The sequence below is a fragment of the Rhea pennata genome, chromosome 8 (assembly GCF_028389875.1).
Source record: "Rhea pennata isolate bPtePen1 chromosome 8, bPtePen1.pri, whole genome shotgun sequence".
Taxonomy (NCBI): domain Eukaryota; kingdom Metazoa; phylum Chordata; class Aves; order Rheiformes; family Rheidae; genus Rhea; species Rhea pennata.
The window spans coordinates 28,162,791-28,189,286 of record NC_084670.1 but is presented as its reverse complement, the minus strand read 5'-3'; the positions used below and the strand labels follow the sequence as shown (position 1 = coordinate 28,189,286).

The 26,496-nt window shown below is 52.4% G+C and overlaps 1 protein-coding gene across 1 annotated transcript; it reads right to left on the bottom strand.

The window, feature by feature from the left end:
• Window positions 1-1,669: 1,669 nt before the first annotated feature.
• On the bottom strand, window positions 1,670-11,949 carry TNFSF4 (TNF superfamily member 4). The gene is made up of 4 exons (XM_062581668.1): window positions 11,900-11,949; window positions 8,903-9,125; window positions 4,451-4,493; window positions 1,670-2,378 (listed from the first exon to the last, which is right to left on the bottom strand). The coding sequence occupies exons 1-4, from the start codon at window positions 11,947-11,949 to the stop codon at window positions 2,014-2,016; spliced, it is 681 nt and encodes a 226-aa protein (XP_062437652.1). The 3' UTR covers window positions 1,670-2,013.
• Between the last annotated feature and the right edge of the window lie 14,547 nt (window positions 11,950-26,496).

Sequence of the window (26,496 nt, the reverse complement as noted above, 5' to 3'; positions counted from 1 at the left end):
GCTTTGGGTCAGGGTGGCAGCTGCTTTCGGTCTCGGTAGCGAGCAGAGTAGCAGGCGGGTAACCAGTGGTAAAAGCCCAAAACGCCTCTTGCAGCTGGGCAGCTGCACCCTGGAGGTACAAGTCAGCCCAGGACTTTTCAGTCCTAAGATAAGGAAAAGCTGCTTCCCAAGCCTGAATGAGTAACTGCTTCAGCACAGAGGTTTCCCGCGGACCTCTGGGGAGGGAGATGTATCAGATTTGCCAACAACAGTGGAAAGCACACAGAAAAGCCCCTCAAAGCCTGCAAGGTTTCCTAAGCTCCCTTTGGCACCTGAGGCACACTTGTCAAGAAGCAGGGGAGTTGAGGCAAGCGGCAGCACGATGGTGCCACCCACCACCATGCGACAGGAAAGCTCCAGGTACTTGAGAGCATCTGCAAAGAGCTTAGCACTGAAACTTGAAGTCTGAAGCCTTCCCAGTGTTTCTAAGAAATGTCAAATAATGTTCTTCTGCCTACAGTATAAATACATAAATACTTTTAACAACCACTTTGGAGTGTACAGTCAGCAGTGAGATGCCGAAAGGCTGCTGGGGTTCATTGGGAGCAAGGTTATCAACCTGCTCTTGAAGTCTACCCGTCTTCAACTGAAAATGTGATGGCTCTACGTGCCACCACACAAGCCGTCTCTGTTGGGAGAGCAGCTCCTGTGAACCAGTGTGAACTGCAGCTCTTGGCCGCAACTGGGACCTAAGCCCTTTGGTATCAGCAGCTCTGCTCCTCACGGCAAGCACACAGTAAGGAGGGTTTGAGTCCATAGTAGGTTCTTGTGTGCTGAGCTCCCATGCTGCCATCAGCCCAGGAAAGGCAGTCATCATCCTCAGCAGCTGCAAACTGTAATGAGAAGGACGCACAGCCACGAGCCATCGAGAGCCGTCTGTCTCTTGACTGCGATGGGAGCAAGGGCAGGCTGTCTTCGGGTGCACAAGCACACTGTGGAGGTCAGGCCTGTGAAGCTCATCAGGATGTGTGTGTTCGGCTGGGTTCGCTAGGAGGCTCACAGGACCTGTCTGAACCATCTCAGCAGAAAAGAGGCGCAGACCTGGAGGTCTCACTTGGACCCTTAAAGAGAACCCACCAAAACAGAGTTTTTTCAAACGTTATGTGCCTGGATCTTATTTTTGGGTCAACCCAACTCTGAGTCTGGTTGTGCATGCTTGAGGCGGATTCCCCTTCAGCTTAACACCTCTGAGAGCTGATAGCAAAATGTAAACGCCACAACAGATGTCCCCTTGGCTCAGGCTTCAGCAGTTTGCAGCCAGCCAGAACAGCCAGTTCTTATCATCTCTTTTAAAAGCTGCCCCTTAGTCACTGCAGGGCCAGTATTTCTGCTGTCCAGTGCAGTCTTGTTAGCTCCTTTCCAAATACTGTCGTTCATTGCCTTTGCCTGTCAGACAGCACTTACCAGAATCAGTCCAAGAGAAGTTTCTTGCTGTCCCCTCACTTTCTCCTGCCCTGCCAGGCAAAGAGCTGTTTAGCAGATCTGTTCTCTTCATTCTCCAAATGGCTTCAAGACACTTGAGGTATCTTCCTGATTTAACAGACTTATTTTAGCATATGTACAGCACATCTTTACTATATACAGATATTGTCAAATAAATAGAGAAACCCAGGGTTTCTCTGAATCTGAGCAAAGCTGAGTGGCTTTGGCTTCTGTTTTTGTTGTCCTCAAGGGTGCCATATATCCAGTGTTTTCTCCAGTGTTAGGAAGATCCATCCTAGATAGCAAAATACATGCGTAGAGCTCCAGAGATAAACATGGCATGCACTACATAAAGCTCGTTTGCACTGTGATTTATCTCACCCCAGCTGATACTTTCCATAGCCCCAAGGCAGGAAGTTAGAGCAGTCTTCTGGTACAAGTACAGCTTGTAAGAACAAGCCTCCCACAAACGGATGTATTAGTAGCTGGCTCTAGTTTGGTGTTGGTAGGAAAGGTTGTACTTTACATGTTACATTTTTAATATGTCATCTTCTACAGGAAGCAGTAGAAGATGGGACTTAATAACACAAGGCTAAACGACAAACCCTTGACAGTGGCGTTTGTGTTGGTCCACAGGGCGATGTTATCTTGAGCAAACAAGTACAGCATCGTGATGAGATCTAAAGTCTTGCCATCGTCCTGGAGAGTTTGCTCCCAGAGGGCCTCGCTGGTTTTGTTATCTTTCTTCCCCAGTATCAGCTTCAATGAGTCGTTTTTCTCCAGCTCAGGGAAACTGATAACACCCTTCAAGGACACGAGGTAGAGGCCATCGCACGTGATCATGATGGAACCATTTCTGATATGAATAGAGCCTGTCTCAGCACTGAGATTCATGGCAGTTCCTTCGACACTTTTACCTGGAAGAAAGCAAAGATAGTCCTATGAAGGTGAATGACTTCTTGGAAGATGGTGGTTTTATAAAGACTGACTGCAGGAAGGGTGGAAAAATACAGTAAAGGAAGAGTGTGAAATAGATAAGAGGGCAGAAGGGATCTAGAATATGATCTGTTTCAGACATGAAGGAAACAGAGAAAAAGGAGATCTGTAGTACACATTTCCAGGTTCCTGTTTCTAAACAAGCTGTGCCTTTTGGACTAGCTCCAGTTTATTTGAATTATCCCCCTGAGCTTCTGTTCATGCACTATTTCATGTATTTCATTTGTAAAATACAGACATGTAAGTACAGCATCCCTCTGAGATTAGGAAGCACAGATTCCTAAAAAGAACAGAAAATAAAAAGTTAACAAGAAGGCTTAATGATAACGAAATGTTTGCCAGCTGTGCTCCTGCGTTTCCAGCACATTGACCAAGACCCTGGGGGCCCTGATGAGAAGATTTTGTCAGATGTCTCCTATCAGGCAACGCAGCCCCTCCTGGCTGAGGTCAATCTTTTCAAGCTTTTTCTTTAGGAAAATGAGTTTTTCTGTACAATGTTAGCTTACGCTCACTGCCACTCATATAATCCTCATTGAAAGTGTAACTGTCAACAATGTTTTAAGTGTGATTTACACTTTTTAATACTCTCTGCTATTACTGAGGTAGGTCATTGGGCAAAATGCACAACGTAGCATGGTGCAGAGAGCACTGCCTTTTCTGCTGTACATTTGCTATTCCCCAGGAAATCATTTACATTTTTCATAAATCAGGAACTCATTCACTTGTTTCAAAAATACTCCCGAGAGCATATTGTATGTACACACTAAGTTACCAAGTGTGTATAAACAAAGCATGAGAGGGGGAGAAGGGCTGCTAGCTTTGTGGATTTACCACCTAGCACCCATCTCTGCGCAGACATGAAGTATCTTGACCCTGTGGGTCTGTTGGTTGCTTGCACACCGGGTAACAGAACCCAGATTTCTGGAAAACGTAACTATTGCAGAGATCCACCCCAAAACTGTAGGTTTTGCCCCCTCCTGAAAAGCCCATTTTTTTGGTTTAGCCAGCTTGCTGGGTCTGATTTTGCAGTTCTTCCCACCAGACAGCTCTCCTGGCCTCTTCCTCCATCGGAAGAAATACCCGTTATCCTGACACGAAGTGTTTAACAACTTCTGGCGTTTCAGGGGCCCCTGGCTGCCCCAGCCGGGAGCCGTCTGGGAACGGGTTGGGGGGAGCGCTGGGGGCGGCCGGGAGCCGTCTGGGAACGGGTTGGGGGGAGCGCTGGGGGCGGCCGGGAGCCGACTGGGAACGGGGTGGGGGGAGCGCTGGGGGCGGCCGGGAGCCGACTGGGAACGGGAGGGGAGGGGGGAGCACTCAGGGCGGCCGGGAGCCGTCTGGGAACGGGGAGAGCACTCGGGGCGGCCGGGAGCCGTCAGGGAACGGGTTGGGGGGAGCGCTGGGGGCGGCCGGGAGCCGACTGGGAACGGGAGGGGAGGGGGGAGCACTCAGGGCGGCCGGGAGCCGTCTGGGAACAGGGAGAGCACTCGGGGCGGCCGGGAGCCGACTGGGAACGGGTTGGGGGGAGCGCTGGGGGCGGCCGGGAGCCGACTGGGGACGGGGTGGGGGGAGCGCTGGGGGCGGCCGGGAGCCGTCTGGGAACGGGGGGAGCACTCAGGGCGGCCGGGAGCCGTCAGGGAACGGGTTGGGGGGAGCGCTGGGGGCGGCCGGGAGCCGACTGGGGACGGGGTGGGGGGAGCGCTCAGGGCGGCCGGGAGCCGTCAGGGAACGGGGAGGGGGGCGCTGGGGGCGGCCGGGAGCCGTCAGGGAACGGGTTGGGGGGCGCGCTGGGGGCGGCCAGGAGCCGACTGGGGACGGGGTGGGGGGAGCGCTCAGGGCGGCCGGGAGCCGTCTGGGAACGGGGAGGGGGGCGCTGGGGGCGGCCGGGAGCTGTCCCGGTGGGCCGGGGAAGCGCTCCCGGGGAGCCGTCGTGGGGTGCAGACACGCGAGGGGGGGAACCAGGCCGCCCTCCCCCCTTGCCCGGGCGCCCACCAACCTGTGTACTGGATGTAGGTCCACGGGACTTTGTCGTTCCGAGGCTAAAAAACAGAAGAGAAACCCGCGTCAAGGACCCGGCGGAGCGGGCGCGCACCGGGGCGGGTCGCCGCCGCTTTCGCTTTCTCTTCCCGCCGGCACCGGGCGGGCACCGGCACCGGCACCGGCTGCGGGGCTGCGAGAGCGGCCGGGGGCTCCCGCCGGCGCGGCCGGGCCGGCGCGGCCGCGCGCTTTTGCTGCTAACCACCTGCGCTCTTTACTTGCTTTTATTATTATTACTGTCATTATTAAACGCGATTTTACAGTAGTTCCTTGCCAGTCCGACTCTCAGCTAGGTGAGTCTCCTTAGGTCCCTCCCGAGCGTACCCAGTAGTTTTGGTCCCGTTTAGAAAAATCATCCCGGTAAACGTAGTCGAGTCGTTCGGTGAGGGGGGCCCGGCCCTCGGGGCGCAGAGCCCCCCTGCCTGACGCCCCCGAGGCGGCTCGCCGAGCCGAGACCCGGATGCGCAGCTTTGCTGTCTCACCCTCGTCCTGCAGAGCGCCGAGAGGTGCGCCTGGCTTCACGGGCGCGCGCTGAGCTCTCCCACTTATTGCCTGTGTCAGGCTGTTACAGGATGCGTGTCTCTCAGTGGCTCAGTTAAAAGTGCTTTAGGATGCCCTTAAAGTTGACTTGCATTTTATGAGTATAACAGAAAAAGTGAATGTGAATACAGAAACGTGAATCTTGCTGATCAGATATGCAAAACACCAAGCTTCTATGCTAGATTTTTAAATCTGAACTGTGCATCTCAAACCCATCTCTCATCTTAACCACAGGAGGCCCAGGTCTGCAGGCGCTTCACAACCACAAGTCCTCAGCATTTTGCCTGATTAAAGAGCGAAAGGCTAGGCTCGCTGCTCCGTTTTCTTTTCTTTGTTTATGCCATAGGTATCCTAACGGGAAAATGGGCTCTTCAGATTCATGTTGGGCTGATTTCTGTATATTTAGCCTCGTTTGATGGCTCCTCCTTAGGGCAGAATGAGCGCTGGAAGCAGCGGACGGCAGAATGAGAACCCACGGGCAGCTTGCAGTGCGGGCTCAGGGCTGTGCCCTTGCAGAGGCAAGCGGCTGGCGAGGGAGCCCAGCAGCTGCTCTGTGCCGGGTGTGAGGTGGGTGCCGGCGCAGGCAGCGGGAAAGGCCTCCTCTGGCACCCTCTAGTGCTGCTAGAGCTGATGCTTTGCAGCTTTTTCCGCGGGCAAGGCTGGCCTGCCTACCAAATACAAGTTTTTATTGCGCGATCACCCATCGAGTCCAGTGGGACTATCATCTCCCCTCTCACTTACTGATCCTATCCAGCAGCTCAAGCCTTACACTTGCTCCATTTCTGTGAGCTTAAGTGCACAAGTGTTTGACTCCTTGGCTCAGGCAGCTGGGATTTCTAGGTAGTTTCCAAAGAAGACAATAGCTAAGCATAGGACCACTGAGCTTCAAAGGTCAAACAACATCCCTTGCAACCTGTTCTGTTTGCCCACCAGTAGACAGTAGGCTGTATTAAACATGGACTGGTTAGGTGATAAACTTGCAATTGCTGCTGATGCATGTTACCTGTTTTTTACATCTCTATTCCAGTCACCACATGATCACAAAGCACCTTACAACTATCTACTAATAGATTTTGCAGAGGGAAGAAATCCCCTACAGCAGTGGAGTTGATGAGGTCGTAACAAAGTTCATCATCCCTATTTCACTGTTCCGCCTTTATATGGAGTGCAGGAAAGGATGCCAGGAGGGTCTTAGGTCAGAGAGGAACTCCTTAGCAACTGCTTCAGATTTTCCTGCATCATTTACATAGTTACCACACCATTTTTGGCTGTTCAGGATCCCCAAACATGAGATTTGGTGAGGTGGTTCCCAGAGACCTCCTATTTGTTACTATCCTGCATTCTCTGGAGCAGTGTCAGGAGGCAGAAATTTGGGGAATAGGTTTGTATTGCAGAAAGTGCAAATTTCAGGGGACCATAGCAAGATGCATTGACTGAGAGGGCCATTGCAATCATGTGCCTGACTCCTTGTATCATAGAAATTGCAGACTACTGTGCAGTGCAAGTGGCTCATACCTTCTCTGCACCAGGAGATGCTAGGATTATGGCCACATCCTCCTTATCTGTGTTAAACCTCTGCAAAATTACTCCTCCTGCACCTTTTCCTGCTCTTCTCAGGCAAACCCCGCTTGTAACAGATCATTAGTAGCCTTTAGATTCCCCAACCTGCTAGAGGTTTTTACCTCATATTCATTTGTCATTAGGGAGTTTCACACCCTCTGAGTTCATCTGAGTGGCCTGTCCTTAGCCTTATCCCAACTGGTACAGCAAGAGGAGATCATCCCAGGAAACATGGGAAGTCATAAACATTGCAGATGCAAAAGCTATCACTAGCATTTTTTTCACTGCTGCTCATTTGGATATTACAGCTGAGGCTTGCTCTCCAAGCCACATCATGACAGAAAAACAGATCACTGCCCATTTTTATTAAGCGCAGTCCGGACTGCAGACGCTGTTGTTTGTCTCTTGAGCATGCGCCATAATGCTATTTATGTTATATTTTTATTGACTACTCCAGAGTTTTTAAGAGCCGTGAAGACAACAGAAAGTAATCAAACATTTATAGCACTCTTGCTATTAAAAAAAACCACAGCTACTGTCTTGCTCTTGAAGTTATTCCTGCAGTTTTGTGCCCTGGAAAGAAGAAGGAGACTCTTCCCGGGAGCATGGACAGTGCCATGCCAGGCAGTGTCTCAGTTTTTCCCACAGAGCAGCTCTTCAAGCCTGCCACTCTAATAATGATGGTGGTGTGCCCACACTTCTGAAAACCCCCCAAAGTCCGTCTCCCTAAACTGCCCTGCAAGACAACTCAGCTTAGCACTGATTGCCTCTTCTCTAGACTTTTATACGGTCAGTTCGCAGCTATTTTACAGAGCCCTGTAAAATAAAATGAAATCCCCACTGCGTACAGCCAGTGCAACTTCTCCTGCCCAGCATGGTGCAGTCAGAACAGAAGACTATGGTTATCTAGTTTAAATAATAGAAACCAGTTTTGAGCCTGCCCTTAGCAAGTGTTTAAAACTGAAAGGGTCCTCTGGTGACTCCCAGAGCCTGGACTTTTCAGCTGCTGCAGTAGCTGCTCCTTGAGCATCCTGTTTCAGTCATTTTTATTGAGGAAGGGAAACTCCAGGCATTTACTGTGTCTCCTCCTCAACTGCTGCCATCTTGGGCTTGTAAGGTTCACATGCAGCAATGCCAGCCAGTGCCACCTTCCTCTAGAGGAAGAGGATTTAAGTTGACATTTTTATAGAACTGAGAGATATTAAGAGCTAAAGTGGGACACAAGAGGTTACTGTGTCCTGAGCAGAGCAAGAGAGCTGGAGGGAGAAGAAAGAGGACTGAACCATTGGAAAGAGTTATCTTCCGTCAGGGATATCATTCTAATGCTTAATAACTGCTGTGAGACTCAGCTCAGAGTGTCAGGTTTCCATAATATGGCAGATGACCCGTCCAACCCTTGTATGGTTATGTGCCTGGGTTGCTTCTCTGCCAAGACTAAGTGGGAGGAAAGAATGAACTCTGTTAAGATGAAGCATAACAATTTTAAGAGTGTACAAAGTGCCTTTGAGAAGATGTGGGAGGAGAAGTAGCTAGCACGTAAGCGGTGCTGAAATAGCAGTGAAAAGTTGTTGACAATCCACTGGTCTGCAAACATGTGAAAGAGAAAAATATATTTGCTGCAAGTCTTGCTGAAGTATCTCAAGCATCTCTACTGTTTATACTGAGTTTGGAACAATGCTGTGTGTGAAGGAAACTCTCTTTGATCACATAATTGGTGTCAGTCCTGTTGGCATGCACAGAGACACTTTCCTCTACAGATATAGTTGACTACTTCCAAAGGCCAGTATATACGCACGCTGGGAACACTGAAGTGTGCCGGGGTCTTGCTAGGGTTGTCACAAGTTAGCTTTCTTTCTAAAATATCTGCTGGCATATATATTGTATGTTTGAAAAAGTTCAGGCAATGTTTACAAGCAACTTGGCTTCTCGTTCTTCGTCCAGCACTTGTTGAAAGCAAACACTCACCCAAATGATCCCATTAACTGAGTGAAAATATGCGTGAGTGATTACCAAAGGCTGCAGACTGGAATAGCAGACAGATCCCTAGGGAGGCAGAGCTCCCTCCCCAGGAGGCTGCTCCACCTCCAGCGCTACTGTGCAAAGAGTATTCTTGGAACAATCCCCCTTCCCAATAAACTGTCCCCTAAACCCTGCATTTGGTGACACTGGGTGTTATTTTGAGGGCAGGAGATGGGGGGGGGAAGAGTGATAATTAAGAACCAGTTAGGGATGAACCTAAATGCTTTTCTTAAGAAAAGCCCATACAAAGTTTTACAGGCCAGTAGACAATGGGATGAACGCAAGCTCTTACCGTCGAGAGTTGCAGAGCATCTATGCCAAGGTAGATCAAGCAGGCGAACAGTAATATCCACTGAGCAGCTGCAGACATGAGGTGCAGTGTGTTCCTCCTCAGCTGGCCTCTCTGCCAGCTCTCCCACTCATCCTCTGCAGCTTCCCTTTCGAGATCCATTCGATGCTCTTCCCTTCTCACCTCCATGTCTGGCCGTCTGTCCATCTCCACTGCTCTGCGCCACCTGCTGAAGAAAGTGGCCCGTAGCCCAGCAGGGTCCCAAGTGCCTGCAGCAGCAGTAGGGTGGACAAGAGGTGCCGTGTCCCAGGAGCAGAGGTGAAATGAATACAGTGCCTTCAGGAGAGTGCTTTATGCACACAGAGAAGCAGGCGGGGGAACTTCTTTGTGACTAATCTGAATTTCCCCTTCCTTCCTTCCTTTCTTTCTTTCTTTCTTTCTCTCTTTCTTTCTTTCTTTCTTTTTTTATTTAGTGAATGTGGGGGCTGATTTAGTGCATCCCAGTTCAGTTTTGAGTAAGGGCCTTTGAAAGTAGATGTGTTTATGTCTTTCATAGCTACAGCTGTGGCTCTTGCTAAGTGATGTTTCGAACAATACCTACCGGCTGGGTAGACTCTGCTTGCTTTCCTCTCTAAGTCTCCTGTCACTGAAAGCTGCCAGCTCTCTATCAGCCGCAGGTGGGAGGGTTACAGGATTGGCTCCTTCTCTTGTTAGTAGCATATGATGCTGCTGAAATCTCTTTTCTGTAAAGCAGCAGCGAACAGGAGGGGATGCAGGGCAGGTGGATGGGCGAGAAAGCGTGCATGTCACCTCCTTTCCCTTGCAGCCTTAAAGCAGTGGCATGTTGCAGGGAAGTTCCGAAGGAGAAAACTGAGACCTGCTCCGGGCACATCCCTTCTCGCAGAGCCTGCAGCCCACAGTCCAAGGAGTACCCTGGGAGGGGACACCCCCGAGGCCATGCTCCACGAGGATGTAGGAAATGTGAGCGTAACTCTTGCTATCTCTGCACATCCCAAAGCCCCTATTAAATGCTTCTCTGCTGACTCTTTTGTCCCACCACCTCCCTTTCACTTTGTCTCCTCCTGACATTTGCTTATGAGCTGATAAATGTCAGTGGTCTGCAGCGGGGACTGTCTCCTGTACTCATTTTGAGCGACATGCTTTGCCCCCTCTTTTGGGGCAGTCCAACACTGCTTTTTCAGCCAGGATTTTTCTGTTGTAAATTAACATATCATGACTGAAGTCAGGCGCTGCTTCCTCCCAGTGAGGATCAGGCCCGTTGGGAGGGTTATCGTGAGTCTGCCGTTCGGACATGAGTTGTCAGAAAGTTTCTCTTCCCCAAAATGTGCTCCCTCAACCTGTCACAAGGCACAGGTCCTGACAAACTTCTACACTGCTTGCAGAAGAAGCAGAAGTAATGTTCTTTCATGTGTTTTTCCACTTAGGCCAGGATATTTCCTATAAACATAAATCAAAGGAAGGGGGGAGTCCAGCCATCAGGTAGATACACGGCTGTGAGGTCCCCTGTCCTCGCACATTTAGGTGTTTTTCTCAGAAATAAGTTGCCAAGAACTGATAGGTCACGTCAGGAATAGGCGCTGGTCAATGAGTTCTTTTAAGAGCAAATCGAAAGGCGTGGAAACTTGCTGGAAAACGTTCCGCTTTTTCAAAATTTCCATTGGTTCTTGAGCGGGTGGAAGTTGTCACCCGGCTTTCGCTAGCGGCTGCTCTCCCGGGCGCGCTGGCCGCGGGGAGCCTCGAGCCGAGCCGTCGGCGCGGGCTTCTCGCCGGCCTGCCGTGGCGGCGGCAGCGGCGGCAGCCCACTCGCGCGGCGTTTGGGCTGCCGCTGAGCACTTCCTTGTGATTTCGAGCATCGCTTTTGAGGCAGGATCTTGACACCTAGCGGTCGGACTGCGCCTGGGAGCCGAGCCAGGCCCCGGGCTAGCGGCATCGGCACCGCGCGGCGGCCGACGGCCGGGCTCGGCCCAGCAGCGCAGGGCAGCGAGGTGCTGTCTCGGGGGGGCTGCGGGGGTCCGCTGGGGCCTGGGGAGGCTCGGAGGGGGCTGGTTTGCTCCTGCAAGGTCCAGCCGTGTATAGGTGCTTGCTTGAGAAGACACCCCCCCCCAAAAAAAAAAAAAAAAAAAAAAAAACTCCCGCTTGGCACTCCAGTATCCATCCGTAAGGGGCTCGGTGGTGTGGGGGGATCCCACAGAGACTTTGGAGACGAAGCAGCCTCCAATCTGCCTTCTGGTGGGGAGCAAACCTGCTCGGGGAGCTTTCCCCAGGCACGGCTCTCGGCTGCCGGCAGCGCAGACTGACGGCGGGCGGCCGGGACGTCGGCACCGGGGCTCTGCGGGCGAGGAAGGCATGCCGGGGGCTGTCCTGCCCGTGCCCGGACCCGGAGGTGCCGCTGCTGGGGCAGCACAGGGATGTCTCGGGGCTGCTGGCCCCAGACCCCCACCACTTGTGATCCCCGCGGATGAGCGGCAGCTCCCGTGCAGGCTGGGGGAAGGGGCTCCCTTTCCAGAGCATCAGCCCGGGGTTAGCACAGGCATCCAGACCCGCTGGCAGCCCTCTGGGGAGGAGGTTTGGGCACCCGCCGCCCGCCCAGCGGCATCCTACAAGCAGGCGGGCATGGAGGGAGCGTTCGGGAGCCGGGCATGCCCCGTCCTTGCGTTCGTACCTGCCCCGTGAGGCACGGGCGAGCGACTGCAGAGGCAGGCAGCTGCCGGTCTTGCACAGCCTACCCACAAGCTTGCGAGCATTTCGGTGGGGAATCACAGCAATCACCACGCCACATCTGCCTTCCTGGAAGAGCAGGCATTGCTCTGCATCAGAGCAGCCCTGCTGAGCGCGAGCAGCATGGGCTGTTCTGCCTTGCACGCTTCCTCCCTGCTCCCTCCAAGAAAGGAAACTTGGTTTCTACCATTGCTGGTTGTTTCCTGTAAGAATGCCAGGGATACCTAGCTAAGAAGGAGAGTTTGCTCCTCTAATTCTCACGTTTCCGGTATGTGCCGCTGAACCAGGCACAGTCTCTCACTCATCTCCATCCCCTCCCTCCTCAACTTTGGATTTTGCACTGGTTTTGTTTCCAAAAAAGAAGAAAAAAAAACAAAAAAGCTCAAAATGTGGGTGGAAGCTGTGCATATATATTTCTGAAATTGCCTCATCATTTCTGTACTCCCCCAGTGCAAGTGTCACTCAGCCTGGGTTATCTACACTGCTAGCACTGAGGAGCGAAAGCTACATTTCAAGTAATGTATCTGGTATTGTGTCCGAAACAGGAAAGAGGACAGCTAATTCAGTAGCGTCATTAACACCTATGCACAGACCATCTCTCACGGTTTAAGTCTTGTCCCTTTGCCTTGCATACGAAAGCCCAAGTGCATGCAGATTTAGTGGCTTCAGACGTGCGCCGTCAGAGCCCTTGTGCTCCATCCCATGGGAAACCTTCCGCTTCCCAGCCTGTATCACCCCATGGGGTCTCTGGTTTGCTGCACACCCCCGGCGGTTGCCTCCGTTTGCTGCACTGATCCGAATTGCTTTGGCAGGGTAGGTGGGGACAAGCTCTTTTCCACAATGACCCCTGAAGCTGGAGCCTCTCAGCTGCAGCCAACATTTCGTTCTAGTTACAGGGCAAGCAGGGCAGGCTCAGGTGGCTTTAGGGCTGTGCTGGCCTCTTGGTTTTCTGCAGCAGAAACCGGTTGCTTGGTTGTCATGGTAGTTTTCCCTAGAAATGCCTCCGGGCAATGCTTACGGCAGCTTTATTCCTGAGGACTGAAGGGCACTGGAGTTAGCTGGAGGGATGGCTTGTTGGGGTATTTTTTGGCAACAGTCCTATATCTCTCACATTAAATGGTTATTTTTTGTCATTTCTGGGCTTTCTCAGACTGGGGAGATGATTGTTTTAAAACCTTTGCTAAAATATAGTGGTAATATTTGCTTGTAGTCAAGCTGAATGCTGCAGTGTCAGCTTTGTACCAAGTCTAGGGTGCAGAGCCCCGACCCACCAGAGCCTCGCACCATGAGGCTGCTGCTTTCCAACCCGCAGAGCAGCAGAAAGAGCATTTTGTGCCAGAGCCTCATGGCCCTGGGGACCTCACTGAGCTCTGCAGCACAGGCTGGTGGAAGCACTGGGCACCTCGCATGCCGGAGTAAAACAGTGTTGGTGCTTGTCCAACAGCTGCAAGACGCTGGGGTCACCTTCTCGCTTTAGTTCACGTTTCCGAGGAAAGTGCTCTGACCACCAGCTATCTAACAACTACCAAAAGGAGAAATTGGGGAATTATAGGACAGTTTGACTTCACTTTTTAGTAAAATAGTGGAACAAGTAATTGAACTGTTTGTAAACACGTGGAAGGAATAGGGAAATGAGCAGCCAATAGCAACCAATGTGGGTTTGCTGAGGACAAAATGTAATATTGTCTTGTGATGGGCAAAAGCATCTTGGGCAGAGGAGTAGCTCTGGGTATTACCTCTGGCCTCTCCTCTTTCCAGAAGTCTTTGCCTGTAATTTAAAAAATTAGCTTCTGCTTGGAACAGACCTCTGGGACAGAAGGTTGCTGTTGCTCCCATAGCTGCAGACAGGTAATAGGATTTATGGCTGATGTTGTACTGTCTTCTTCCATGAGGTTGCACATTTTCCATGAAGACTGTCTTTTCTTAGAGAATAACTGGTCATACCATTTGATCTGGTAGGAAACAGCAAAGGAAGCCTTGCAGTTATGTATGAGAAAAGGCAGGATTTTCCTCACCAAGGTAGTGCCAAGTCTCACGCGAAGATGGAGTTGAATTTTTATGATCTTGGAATTACCAGCAAAGCCGGAGCACAGAAGTCCCATCTGTGGAGAGTACTGTGTAAGCAGAGAGCAGCTGGCTCAGATTTCCTGTGCACCATCAAGAGTTTCCCAACAGAAAGACAAAAATGAACTGCACTTTCCATTGCACTATCCTGCCCTTGCTGTGCCTGAGCACAAATGGCTTCGTTTAATGCAGGAGCTTCAGCCTACATCATTCCATAGCTTGTGGCTCTGATAGTCTGATATTCTTGCTTTCTTGTTATGTGATTGGTACGCTGTTCCCTCATGTGCCCCACCTACCACGGCTTAGTGTTTTGATCCATTCCAGAAATAATTTAAAGTACTTTCTAACTAGCTGTTTTCTTCAACAAAATTCCTTGACTTAATGTTTTGACGTTTTGATTCAAAAACGTGACTCCTGCTCCCATGTTTCTCAACCATGTTAAATATTTTTCATCAATTAATTTCACTTCTGCATGTCCAGTTCTTGTTTCTGGCTTATGGCCACTCCTTGCCTCATGTATGCTGCAAGGGCTTCTGCCAGTGGAAGCACTGAGCCAGCAGGAAGATTGCACTGGCCAAGATCCTTCTGGCAGCCTGAAATATATGAGAACATTGTGAAAAATTCAGTGCAATCATAAATAAAAATACTGTCATCTGTGTGGAGCCAGGATTTTGTGGGGAGATCCCAAACACGCACCCTACCTTGCAGTGGGACCTCTTTTTTTTTTAACCTTCATGTGGCTGATGGTTGATCTCAGAGCTGACAGAAGGAGCCGGGGTTTTGCTACAGGAGCTGTTGTGTGTACAGGAGCAGCGGGATGCGGGGTGAACAGCTTCCCCATGGCAGCCCCACAGGCAGCTGCTGGCTCCTCAACCCTGTGCACGGTGTTATTTTCCCCAGTCCTGAGGCCAGGGGCTCATTGCAGTCCCAGGGCCAGGAGAAGGCTTTTACAAATACAGAGAGCCGTCTGTGCTGTGCCCCAGGACAGGCAGTGTCCATAAGCTAGGCCGGCACATGAGCAAGAGCTGTGTTGTGGGTTAATGGCCATGGTCCGTGGAGCCAATGAGCAGCAGCACAGCCCTGAGCAAGTCTATGAGCAAGGGGAAGTCAGTGCATCGTCGCTGCATGGCAGTGACAGGATTGTCAAAGATTTGACGATTATCAAACTCTTCACATCTTTAAAGGCCATTTGCAGCCCCTTTTTGGCTCTACAGGAGATTTTCCATTGCTGACTGATCTTTGCAGTGAGCATTATCTTTTTCCAGGGGGCCTTTGTAGATGTTCCTCTAGGTGGACTTCATTTACTGTGTGTCAGCTGAGTGGGAAGGAGCTGTGTTCACTATGGCACTTCTAAAAGGTCGAGGTGAACTTAGTCATACCAAGCTCCCTTCCTTTTCCTCGGTAGCTACTTTGGTCAGAAATCACACCATAGTATATCATCATGCCAGAAGATACCAGGAGATAAAATCAAGTACATCTTTTGACATTTTTCTGCTGGAAAGAAATAACAGTCTATCGGAAAATAAATAATTATAGGGCACTCATTTAAAAATGGAGGCAGAGCATCCTGACTCACCCAGCCAGCTTCATTCCCAGTCATTCCTGGAGGATTAGAAACCCCTAAAAGAAAAGTGCAAGTGAATCATGCACCAGACCTGGCTCGGCCCCGGGGAGGCAGAGGACGTTTAAAGAAGTACTTCTTCTTGCCTATCATCTGCTCCATCATCACCAGCTTGTATGCTTTCCCTCATCATCCTTGCAGGAGTTTGTTGGCCAACAGAGATGGTCTGAGAGTCAACCCTCCTGAAAAAGATGATTTATTTCAGTTTTTGTCTCATTCTGTGGTTCTATAGCCAACTCACTTGGATTTTGAAATCTTTTTTAAACACGACAATAGGAGTTGAGTGCAGGATTTCAGGGTAGGTTCCAGGCAGAGTAACTATATTTTATTAGGAGATAGGAGATTAGCAAGCAGAGACAACAATAAGGGGAGAGGTGCTAAGAGTTAGTGACCTTTTTAGGACAGAACGGGCTGGAGACTGCTGTCTGCAGAAACAGCACAGGGCTAGTGGGAGCTGAACTGGTGAGGACACTGTTGTTTCACGAAACCATCATTGCTACCAGAATCAATGGTTTTTAGTTTTTGGTGGAATTAGGCATTTTGCTTCACAGCCTCATGCTTCAGAGGAGTTGTTTGCCTTTCCTCTCCCTCTGCACCCTCCCTCCCTGCATCCTGATGCCACTTGTGCTTTTTGTCAGCGATGATGGTCTTATATTTACTTCCAGATGATATATTACAGAGGTGGACGAAGGTTTGACATCATTCCTATCCGGGCCAAACCCAAGGAGAAGGATTTCCACATGATACCATTTCCTACTCTAGGAAATGAGTCAATTGGGCCTTTGCCAGATACTCTATTGGGATCGCATGGTCATCCTTTTCTAGTCAGCATATGCGTAATACCACTTTTCACATCTCTCAAGACAAGCTCTGTCAGCAGATTTATCCATTCAGCATGTAATTCCATAGAACGAACCAAGCCCTGGTGCCAACAAGTGTGTGTTGACCAGCATGAGGTCTCTCTGCAGGCCTGTAGTCTTTCCTGATCAAATCCTGCCACAGCCCTGTTTCTTTCAATCACATCTGCCTGTGCCTTCTGAATTGCGAACCTTTTCTGCCTAGAGAAAGATCCATTTTGAGGATTTCTCTTTTCTAATTGTATTTAAATTCACCTTCTCGGGTGCTTTGCTTCTCATTGCAAATCTCTGCACTCCATAGCTTTTCCCTTATGGACACTTGGAGCTCTTTCCCCTCCCTGTTTTCTGAATATTGCTTTCCTTGTGTTTAATAGCTGTCAGGTTAGACTTCTGACAAAATTAAACTTCCTAAAGGGCTCTTAATTTTCCATTGACAGTCATTTAGTTATTGTTGTTCCATTTGGTCAGTTTTTCTAATTTCCCCCAATTTATAATAGTTTTTCTGAAACACCTAGTACCTATATTACTGGCTGGGACTGTCCTCTGTTTGCTCATTCTGAGTATAATCAGATCGTGGTCACTGCTCCCTGTGCAATTGCCACTTCTTCATCAATTTAATCATCTTTACTCACCACAAAAAGCACCAATATAGCATCCTCTTGCATCAAGTTCAGCAGCTGTCATATTAGGAAATAGTCAGCTGTAACCTTTAGAAAGTTCCTGCTATTCACTCCAGCTGTGTAAGACCTTCCAAGAGCCTCCCCGAGGGATGTTTTCCGTGGCGGCACCACTCCTGTTGCCCGTCTGGCCAGGAGCATTCGCTGGGGGCTCACGCTCAGCTCAGCTGGAACCTGGCAGACCCAAACTACCTGTTCTCAGGTTCCTTCTTTTGTCTCTTTTATTATTTTTTCTTTTTTATTTGCAACAAAATAAATTGCCAAATGATGCAGCCTGAATGAATAATTGGAAAGTTTTTAAGAAAAGGTCTACATCCATGCAGAAATAAATAGTTGTCAGCCCCTTCCCCTAGTCCTTCAGTGGTCTCAGTAGATATTCCTCACATTTTTAAACATACCTAACGTAATTTGCAGTCTTTTTCATGCAAGTCTGCAACAGAGCGAGAGCAGGAACTCTGCTGTTTCCTCACTTCGTGTTGCCTCACTGATTTTTCTAATTATTCCCAGAATAACTGGCTGAGCCCCACTTGCCCCATGTCACACCGGGCAGGAGGCAGCGGCGCTGGGGGGCCCAGCCCACAGGGACTCCTAAGCCAGGCAGGGGAGCCTGCGCATGCCGGGCAAGGGATGTATTCTGGTGTCGGCAGGGATATCTATATAAAAGCTCCCAGCTGCCCGTGTCAGTGGTTTGGAGAGCAGCAAGGCAGCACTGAGAGCCATAAATGACTAACCCCCAGCCAGAGGTTTTCTCTGTATTACACACCAGAGCACTTGCACTCCAGCCAGGCTTTAAGCAGGGGGATGGGATGAACCCTCCTCATCTTCAGCCACAGCCACAGATCCCTGGGAGGCGATTCCTGCCTTTCCCATGCTGCTGGGCTCGGGATGGTGGCAGAAAGGCAGGGCATCCAGCAGAGGCAGCGAAGCCCTTGGTGTCACACGCAGCCAGCCCTCCTTTCTCATGGATATTTGTGGTTGCCCGTTTTTTTTTTGTTGTTTGTTTTTTGTTTTTTTTTTTTTTTTTGCTTTCTCCTTCACTTGCCATTTTCACTGTTGCTTAAATGCAAAATGAACTGCCCTGCCTGGGCTCTCCCACAGGGGCACAAACATGTCCAGAGCTCAGGGCATGCTCTGGGCTCTCTGTGCCCTGGCTCACAGCTGGTAGCCCCTGCATAGCCACAGGGTAGGGGGCTTGCAGGGGATGGGGGACACTTCTCATGCGTGTGGGGCAATTTTGCTTTCATACCTCTGTCCCTCTGGGAACAAGGAAACCTGCACTCAGGTTTGGTTATCCTACTCGCTAGCTGGCCTGGCTTAATATTGGCTAGTAACTGCATGCCCACACCTTGTGCACCCACTCTGGTTTCTCCAGCTCCTGGCACACAGGTCTCCATGGTCTATGGTCCTACACCATGTGACTGGCACCTTGACCTCCATACTCACCCATGCATAGACAACAGAGAGCTCCTCATTCAGGGAAATGGCCAGAAATGGAGTTTAAGAAGAAGGCAGGACACATTGCGGTGATTGGACATAGGGCATGGCACAGCCCCGAGTGGCTCCTTTTGTGCCCTATTCCCTCTTCTCCCATGGTGGTTTCTCCCCAAACCACATCAACCCCTTCCTTTCCCCACCTCTGGTCTTTCCTTTAAACATCCCATAATAATAATCCCATCCCATTCAGTCCAAAAAATGCACTTCTGAGCATCCAGTAATGTCCCACATGCTTTTTGGCACTCACCCCCTTTGCTTTCAAGGTGGCCAGGGAGAGTTTCCCAGTTCTTCATCAAGACGGATGCTCTAATTGCTCTCCTTGGGGTGGGAGGTGGAGAACATTAGCCCCCAAAATGCAGATGCACCACATCATTACTCAGACCTGAGCAGGGAAGTGACTTGCTCCCCCAAGACTGTATTTTTCCCTGCCAACATGCTCATCCTCCTTGAAGACGGGGGTGGGGAGAAGGGCCGCAATGAGCTTGTTCTCTTGCTGCATCTCGCTCTCTTTCAGGCTGGCCACAGCAGCGCAGCCATCGCAGGCAGGGAGGGAGCCGTGAGCAGCCAGATCCAGCACCTTGCACCAGAGAGAGGGCTGTGATGGGACACAGCTGCGAGAGCCTCAGTCGGTGCAAAGAAAACCCCCGTTCGCGGTGCCCCGAGAGGTGAGGTAAAGCTTTGCTGCCCCAGCACGGCTCTCAGCAAAGTGCCCAGCAGGGACACAGAGCCCACCAAAGCCCAGCCCTGACCCTGCGCCTTTTGCAGCTCCCCGCCAGCCCAGCCGGCCCCGAATGCTCCTCCCGACACAGCGATGAGCTGAGCCCGGCCTCGGCCTCTGCAGGCCTTTCCCCAGGCCTTTGCTTCCCACTGCCTTGCATTTGGGGACTACTTCCTTGCAGAGTCAAGTCCTAGTGCCATTTCCCAACCCGCGACACACTAAAACCATATCCAGCTCTCCCACATTGAGATTTTTTTGTCCCTTTCCCTGACAAAACAGCTTTGCACACAAAAGAAAGCTTTTCAGAAAAAAACCTACTTTTTGCCTGTATGTCCCATTTCCTAGCAGCCTTTAACACAAAGAATACTAATAGAGCTGTGGTTTTTCCTAGGAAAGGCTACTACACTGCAGCCCATCTGGTGACACAGAGGGGGCAGCACTGCCCTGTCCTCACTGCCCGGGTTTGCACCCTCCAGAAGCAGGCCCGAATGCATCCTGCCCCACAGCTTGCGGTCAGCTCAGCCTGGACACCCATGGGCTGCGCCACTGGCCCTGCTGCACTGCTCCTGGGCCAGCCGGGTCATGGGTATCATGGAGGGACAACGATCAGCTCAGACACTTGTAGAGATGGCTTGAGACCTGCACATCTTTCCATTGAAACTCAAGCTAGATAAGTGCCTGCAAGCGATTAACACATGTCTAAACATGCTCAACATGTCTAAAGCAGAGCTCAGGGCCCAGCCAGGTGTTGGCAGGGCTTGCTCAGAGCCAGGCTGCCTTCCCCTGCCCTGTGGCACCCACCTTTTGCCCCGGCTCTTTGTGCTCCTCCTTGCCTGTGTGGGGGCAGAGAAGGACCTCCCCCTCACCCCACTGTCCCCACTGCGTGGGGGGCTTCTCCCGGACGAGCAAGTGCCGTGGCAGTTTGCCACTGCCCTGTGGGGCATCTGTCAGAAACACCTTATTTTCCATGTCGCGCAGGATGTCTCTAGCTTGCGCGCTGTCTGCCCATGACTCAACTAGGTCAACCGAAGGCAGCCGTGGTGGAAGCGGTGGTTTCTTTTGTGTTAGATGTGATGAGCTCCAGTCAATTTGGGACATTTTCCAGCCTAGCTGTGAAAATGGGAGTGGTTAGAGATCCATCTGCACCTGGGTCTATTCCTGCGCAAACCCCAACGTCCACCCGAGCCCTGCTGGGCTGTGATCAGGAGTGAACCAGCAACTGTCCAGGCTGGGCTGCTTAGCAAGGAGCTAAGGCAGAGCCCCCCTGTCCAGCCAGCATGGGCACACTGGGAGTCAGGCTGCCACCTCGAAGCTGAGGGCCCATAGAATCACAGAATGATAGAATCAGTAAGGTTGGAAGGGACCTCTGGAGATCATCTAGTCCAACCTGCTGAGCAGGGACACCTAGAGCATGTTAGACAGGGTTGCATCCAGACAGGTCTTGAAGATCTCCAGAGAAGGAGACTCCACAACGTCTCTGGGCAACCTGTTCCAGTGCTCCATCACTCTCACAGTGAAGAAATTCCCCCTCACGGTCAGGCGGAACTTCCTATGCTTCAATTTCTGCCCATTGCCTCTTGTCCCGTCACATGGGACAACTGAAAAGAGTTTGGCCCTGTCCCCTTGACACCCTCCCTTCAGGTACTTGTAGACATTGATAAGATCCCCCCTCAGTCTTCTCTTCCCCAGGCTAAGCAGGCCCAGCTCTCGCAGCCGCTTCTCATAGGGCAGGTGCTCCAGCCCTCTGATCATCCTCGTAGCCCTACGCTGGACTCTCTCCAGTAGCTCCATGTCTCTCTTGTACTGGGGAGCCCAGAACTGGACGCAGTACTGGAGATGAGGCCTCAGCGGGGCTGAGTAGAGGGGCAGGATCACCTCCCCTGACCTGCTGGCAACACTCCTTCTAATGCAGCCCAGGATACCGTTGGCTTTCTTGGCCACAAGGGCACATTGCTGGCTCGTGGTCAGCTTGTCATCCACCAGCACTGCCAGGTCCTTCTCTGCACAGCTGCTCTCCACAAGGTCAGCCCCCAGCCTATACTGGTGCCTAGGGTTATTTCTCCCTAGCTGCAGGACTCTGCACTTGCCCTTGCTGAACCTCAGGAGGTTCCTCTCCGCCCAGCTCTCCAGCCTGTCCAGGTCTCTCTGAATGGCAGCACAGCCCTCAGGTGTGTCAGCCACTCCTCCCAGCTTGGGATCATCAGCAAACTTGCTGAGGAGGCACTCTGTCCCCTCATCCAGGTCACTGATGAAAAAGTTGAACAGGATGGGACCCAGTACTGAGCCCTGGGGGACATCACTAGCCACAGGCCTCCAACTGGACACCGCACCACTGATGACAACCCTCTGAGCTCTGCCTTTCAGCCAGTTCTCAATCCACCTCACTGTCCGCTCCTCTGACCCACACTTCCTGAGCTTCTCTAGGAGGATGTTCTGGGAGACAGTGTCAAAAGCCTTGCTGAAGTCAAGGTGCACAACGTCCACTGCTCTCCCCTCATCTACCCAGCCAGTCATTCCATCATAGGCAGCTATCCTGCTTCAACGCTGGATACGGTGATTCCTGTAAGAGACCCAGCCTGGTAGTATCAAAGTCACCATCAAATCACAAATGGTTACACAGCACTTTTTGCTTTTCAGTCCCATTTTTCCCATCTCAAGGGCCAGGTCTCTCTCCTGATTGTTTTCCACTGATTTCTCTGCAGTTGTATTCCTCCTGGCAGGCTGAGCACCATACTAATTGTGTTAATGGATGAATAATATTTATGGTTATGAATCACCATCAGTGCCATTATTGCCTACAAAATTAGTGTAGATCTGGTTAGAGATGTTGGTCAGCACTGGAAAATAAAGTGCCCATGGTTTTCCCAGGCCCCCACACTTATCTCCTTGTTATGCCATGCCAGCCCTGCCTGCAGGTCTGGCTCTCACAGTGGCACAGGAGAGAAGGGAGCTTTTTTTTAAGCACTATCACAAAGATGTTTCCTCAGGCCAGGTAGACCATTTGAAGAGCTCCCTTTTGATCCGCTCATTTTCTGCTTTCCAGCATTTGTTTGATATTAATTTGTTGTAGTTTAACTGTGGAGAAATCAGCATTTTGGCTGGGAAAAAAAAAACTTTTGGTACTTGATGATTGAAAAAAAAATTCCCAGAAAAGTTCAGCTGATAACATGGTGCAGTCATCTGCATAGTGCTGGGAGTGGGTGCAGTCATGTCTCTCCACACAATGATACCATCATTACTGCTATGACTTGTGCAGAATATAGGATGGAAAGAACAAAATGCTAGAGTTGTTGGTTGGAAATTTTCAGGTGGACCATGTGTCTATGGGAGCCTAGGTCTTCCTGTCCAAGCCTCTCCACGACCAGAAGAGGTCTGGTCATGATGCTAGCAGGCAAGGAGGAATTTCATGAGTGTCTGAGACCTAATCCAGAGATGCCCTGAAAGCATATATGTATTTCTATACTTCTTTTCAAGCTGGTGCCTTCTTGTGTCAAGAGTCTTTCGGTAATCCCCTGGCCATTTAATCAAACGTCGTCATTGCTGCTTGCCTCAGCAGCATTACCAGGCTTTGGGTAGCCTTGGCGAAGGGAGAGCAGAGGGGCTTGCAAGGCTGCCTGTCTGCATCTTTCTTTCCCCGTCTCAAAACCAGTCCCAGCACGGGCTGCTAGATACTGGCCTCCTGGTTGCGGGTTAACTCTGGTCCTTCTGGTGAACACCTTATTGGTAAGACAAGATTTGCTCGGTGAGAGGGAGCTAAAGCTCCTAGGAGCTGGACTGCAGCCTACTGGAGGCAGCGGAGGTAGCGTATGGAGATTACCGTTTGAGAAGCCAGCTCATTTAGCTCAAGTAAATAATAGTCGAAGCCTCTAGGAGAGCCAAAACAGGCTGCGTGCAGGAGCTGCATATGTCGTCGCTTGGCAGTCGGCCACGTGGCCCATTTGGCACCAGCTCCAGAGAGAAATGCCTTTGCGTGTTTCTGGTTTCCTGTGGATTCTTCCTGCAACGTTAATTTCCTTAAGTTACTGGATCTTGAGTGTCTCCGAGACTCACGCTCTCATTTACCACGTGTAAGTTGTCCAAGGGAGGAAAACCACAGGAAATGAGCACACGGAGAGGAGGCAGCCTGATAGCATCCGCGTGGTCAGTGGTATTTCGTGCTGAAGCATCTTCATGGAAGTTAATGGAGATGCTCCGAGGGTGGCCCGGGATATCTGCCCCTTCCCACACACTGCCCGTGTTCCTGAAAGCGGGATCGTGTTCCCATATCGGTAGTGATTACGTGCACGTGTTGCAAGGCCCTAAAAGCAGCAGCGTGGGACTGGAGGCTGCTCCGTAGCGTTGTGTCGAAATACCGCTCGCTGGCAGGCTTTTCTCTGAGTTTTTCTTTTCCCTTTTGCCATGAGCACTCCCAGCTAAACGGCATGTCTTGTCTTTGCAGCTAGCTTTGGGCTGCAACAGTGAGCCATACGTAGTTAAAATAAATAAATTTAAAAAAAGTCAAGGCCCTCCTCCCCCCCCCCCAAAAAAAGAAGGATATTAGCTGCAAACACCAGGGCAGCTGTGGTGCCCAGCGCGAGCCCCGGGGCAGGCGGTGGTGTTGCGACGTGCCGTGAGAGGATTTCCCGCCTCATCTTGGTCTTGACATTTGTCCCGTGGCGCAGTCGGGCCTTGGAGGAGCGTTTCCACCGCGGGGCCTGCCCCGGGGCTGCCCCGGCTGGGAGCGGAGACGGCGCCGAACGCACCCTCGAGCGGGATTTGCGGCGGCGCCGCCAGGTTTCTTCCGCTCTTCGGCCTCCCTGCAGTTCTCTGACTCACCGCGATGAGTCGGAGCCCCCAAAGTTCTCAAAACAACAACCAAAAAAAAGAAAAAAAAAATACAGGAAGAAGCAAGCAAAGATCGAGATCTCATTTCCCCAGGCGCCAGCAGAGCCTCCCGGGTCTTGCACGGCCGCGCAGGCGGCGGGAAGAGCGGCCGCGGGGGGCCGGGCGCGGGGGGCCGGGGCAGCGGCGGGCTCGGAGCCGGGGTTGGGGGGCGGGGGGGGGGGGTGCCTTAAATAGAAAGCGCGCTTCAGAAATGAGCAGAAACCACAGATAAGGACAGCACAAAAAAAAAGAAAGAAAGACGGGGCTCAACTGCCGAGGAATTCCCCGCCGCGACGGGCCGCTGCGGGGCCGGGGGGCGGCTCCGGAGGGCCGGGCTGCCGCGCAGGCACCGGGCATGTTGTTCTCATAAATAAATTAAATTAAAAAAAAAAAAAAAAAACGTGCAACTGATCAGCGCTGGCTGGCGCGGCCCCAGGCCGGCCCGGCAGCTGTCTGCCGCGCCGCCGACGCCGGCGGGGGACCGGCACGCTTCTCACGCTTGCCATTGCGGGAAACCATTGCGGAACAACCCGGAACGAGCAGCCGGGAGCCGAAAGGAAGCCGGCACGACACGCGCTCGTGAGCCGGTTTGAGACGCCTCCGAGTTTAGGAGCAGAGTAAGCCCCGATCAAAGGAGCTGGGGGGCCGGGAGCGGCCGGAGGACGGCGCGAGCCCGCGGGCAGCGGCGGCAGCGCTCGAGCGCGCTGCCGGAGCCCTCAGAAAGGGGAACCGGCAGCTCATTCCCACAGCCGGCGCGGCGGCGGCGGCGCTGTGGTTAGGCGCCAGCGCTGAGGTATTGCTCATTTGCATCGCGCGCTACCTCAGCCGCTTTGATGTCGCACGTGAGGTTACGGTGCCCGGGGTGCCTGCAGCGCCCGGGCGCCCGGGGACGGCCGCCGCGGCCCGCCTTGTCCCTGCTGCCCCACGGCCTCACGGTAGGCAGGGTGCTCCGGCCTTACCTTGCTGCGCCGGTTCGGCAGGACGGGCACGTCCCTACGTGGTACGCGGCCAGCGGTCCCCCCACCCCACCCACCCCGGCAGCCCCTGTATTACCGAGACAAGCTGCCTCGCTCGAGCAGCCGCTCCAAGCTCAGCCCAAGAGCCCCCCCCCCCCCCCCAAACCCCCCCCGGGCTGCCCAGACCCGGCTGGAGGGATGAAGAAGCCACCGGCCGAGCGGCTTCGCGGGTGACCGCGGCGCGCACAGGACGCTGCATTGCGGCCCGCGGGGTGCGGGAACGCGGGCTGTCCTTGCACAGCAGTTGTCTCCCATTGCCTTCAGGAGCCAGCTGGCCCCACCAGCAGCCAGGACTGTGTTCACCAGCCTCCCGCTGAGCAGCTTGATGCAGGCCGGTATTAATGATGCCTGTCAGGCTGTGGTGGGTGGTGGTTTTTTTTTTTTTTTTTTTTTTTTTTTTGGCTGCTGATGCAGCTATTTAGCTTTACCAGGAATTGCTGGTCAGGGTCAGCATCTTCACTTCTGTAAATCAGCATCTTTGGCGTGCTCCCATGACCTGGGACGTGAACTTCCCTGTGTCCCTACAGTGCCAAAGCTTAAAATACTCCGATCACGGCATCCACTTGCAAGCCAAACCCCAGCGCGCTGGAAATACCAGCATGAAGTGACTCACAGCGCTCAGGAGGCTGCAGCCAGGCTGAGCAGCCCAGCCTGCAAAACGCAACCCACCTCGGCACGGCGCAGACCCCCAACCCCAATGCAGTGGAGCTCGCTCTGCCCGCCCCCCCCCCCCCCGCGGCTCAGCCCAGCCACCGGGCAGGGGGCCCAGGGTGAAGCCTGGCTTTGGGGGGGATGTGCCAGTGCCCCCCTGCACTGTGTGCATCCTCCTGCCCCCCGTGCAGGAGCGGCTCGGCAGGGAGGGGACCCGGGGAGCAGGCTTGGGGCGGTTTGGGGTGCAGGCTCGTGGCCCCACGGCTCCTGGTGGCCATGATGCAGCGTGTTCTAGCGCAGTTTCCAGCTGGGGCTCAGAGGCTGTTGGTCGTTGCCAAGCCAGCAACGGGTGGAAAGGAGAGCAGGGCTCCGTGTGCATGTGCATCTGGGTAGTTTTAATTTTCCTGCCCCCCCCCCGCCCCCGTTTTTTTCCACACGTGGGTGTCCTGAAGACTCAAACACCACAAAGGTCGCCACCGCCATCACTGTCCAAGCGGGACGAGGGGTGCTGGAGCCCACTAAACCACACGGATCGCATCGAGCCAGAGCGTGCCACTGCCCGGTGAGCCGCACAGCAGTTGCCACGCTCGGAGGGCACGTGGCTCGCACCAGCCAGCAGCACCTGTGCCCGCTGCCACCACCAGCGATGCCTGCACGAGGGACGGGTGGCAATTTATACCACAACACCCAGCCTAGATGAAACATTCCCCAGCTGGCATCTGCCTCACACTGATTTAAAGGCTGAACGTTCAGCTCAAAAAACCATAAAGCAAGTCCAGCCCTTCATGCTTCCTTGGGCAGCTCCAGGAGAGGGCAGGGGGGGGGGCCTGCGTGGGACCCAGGGAAGCCTGGTAGCAGCGACGGGCTTCCTGGCTAGTCCCCTTCCTTGGCTGGGTT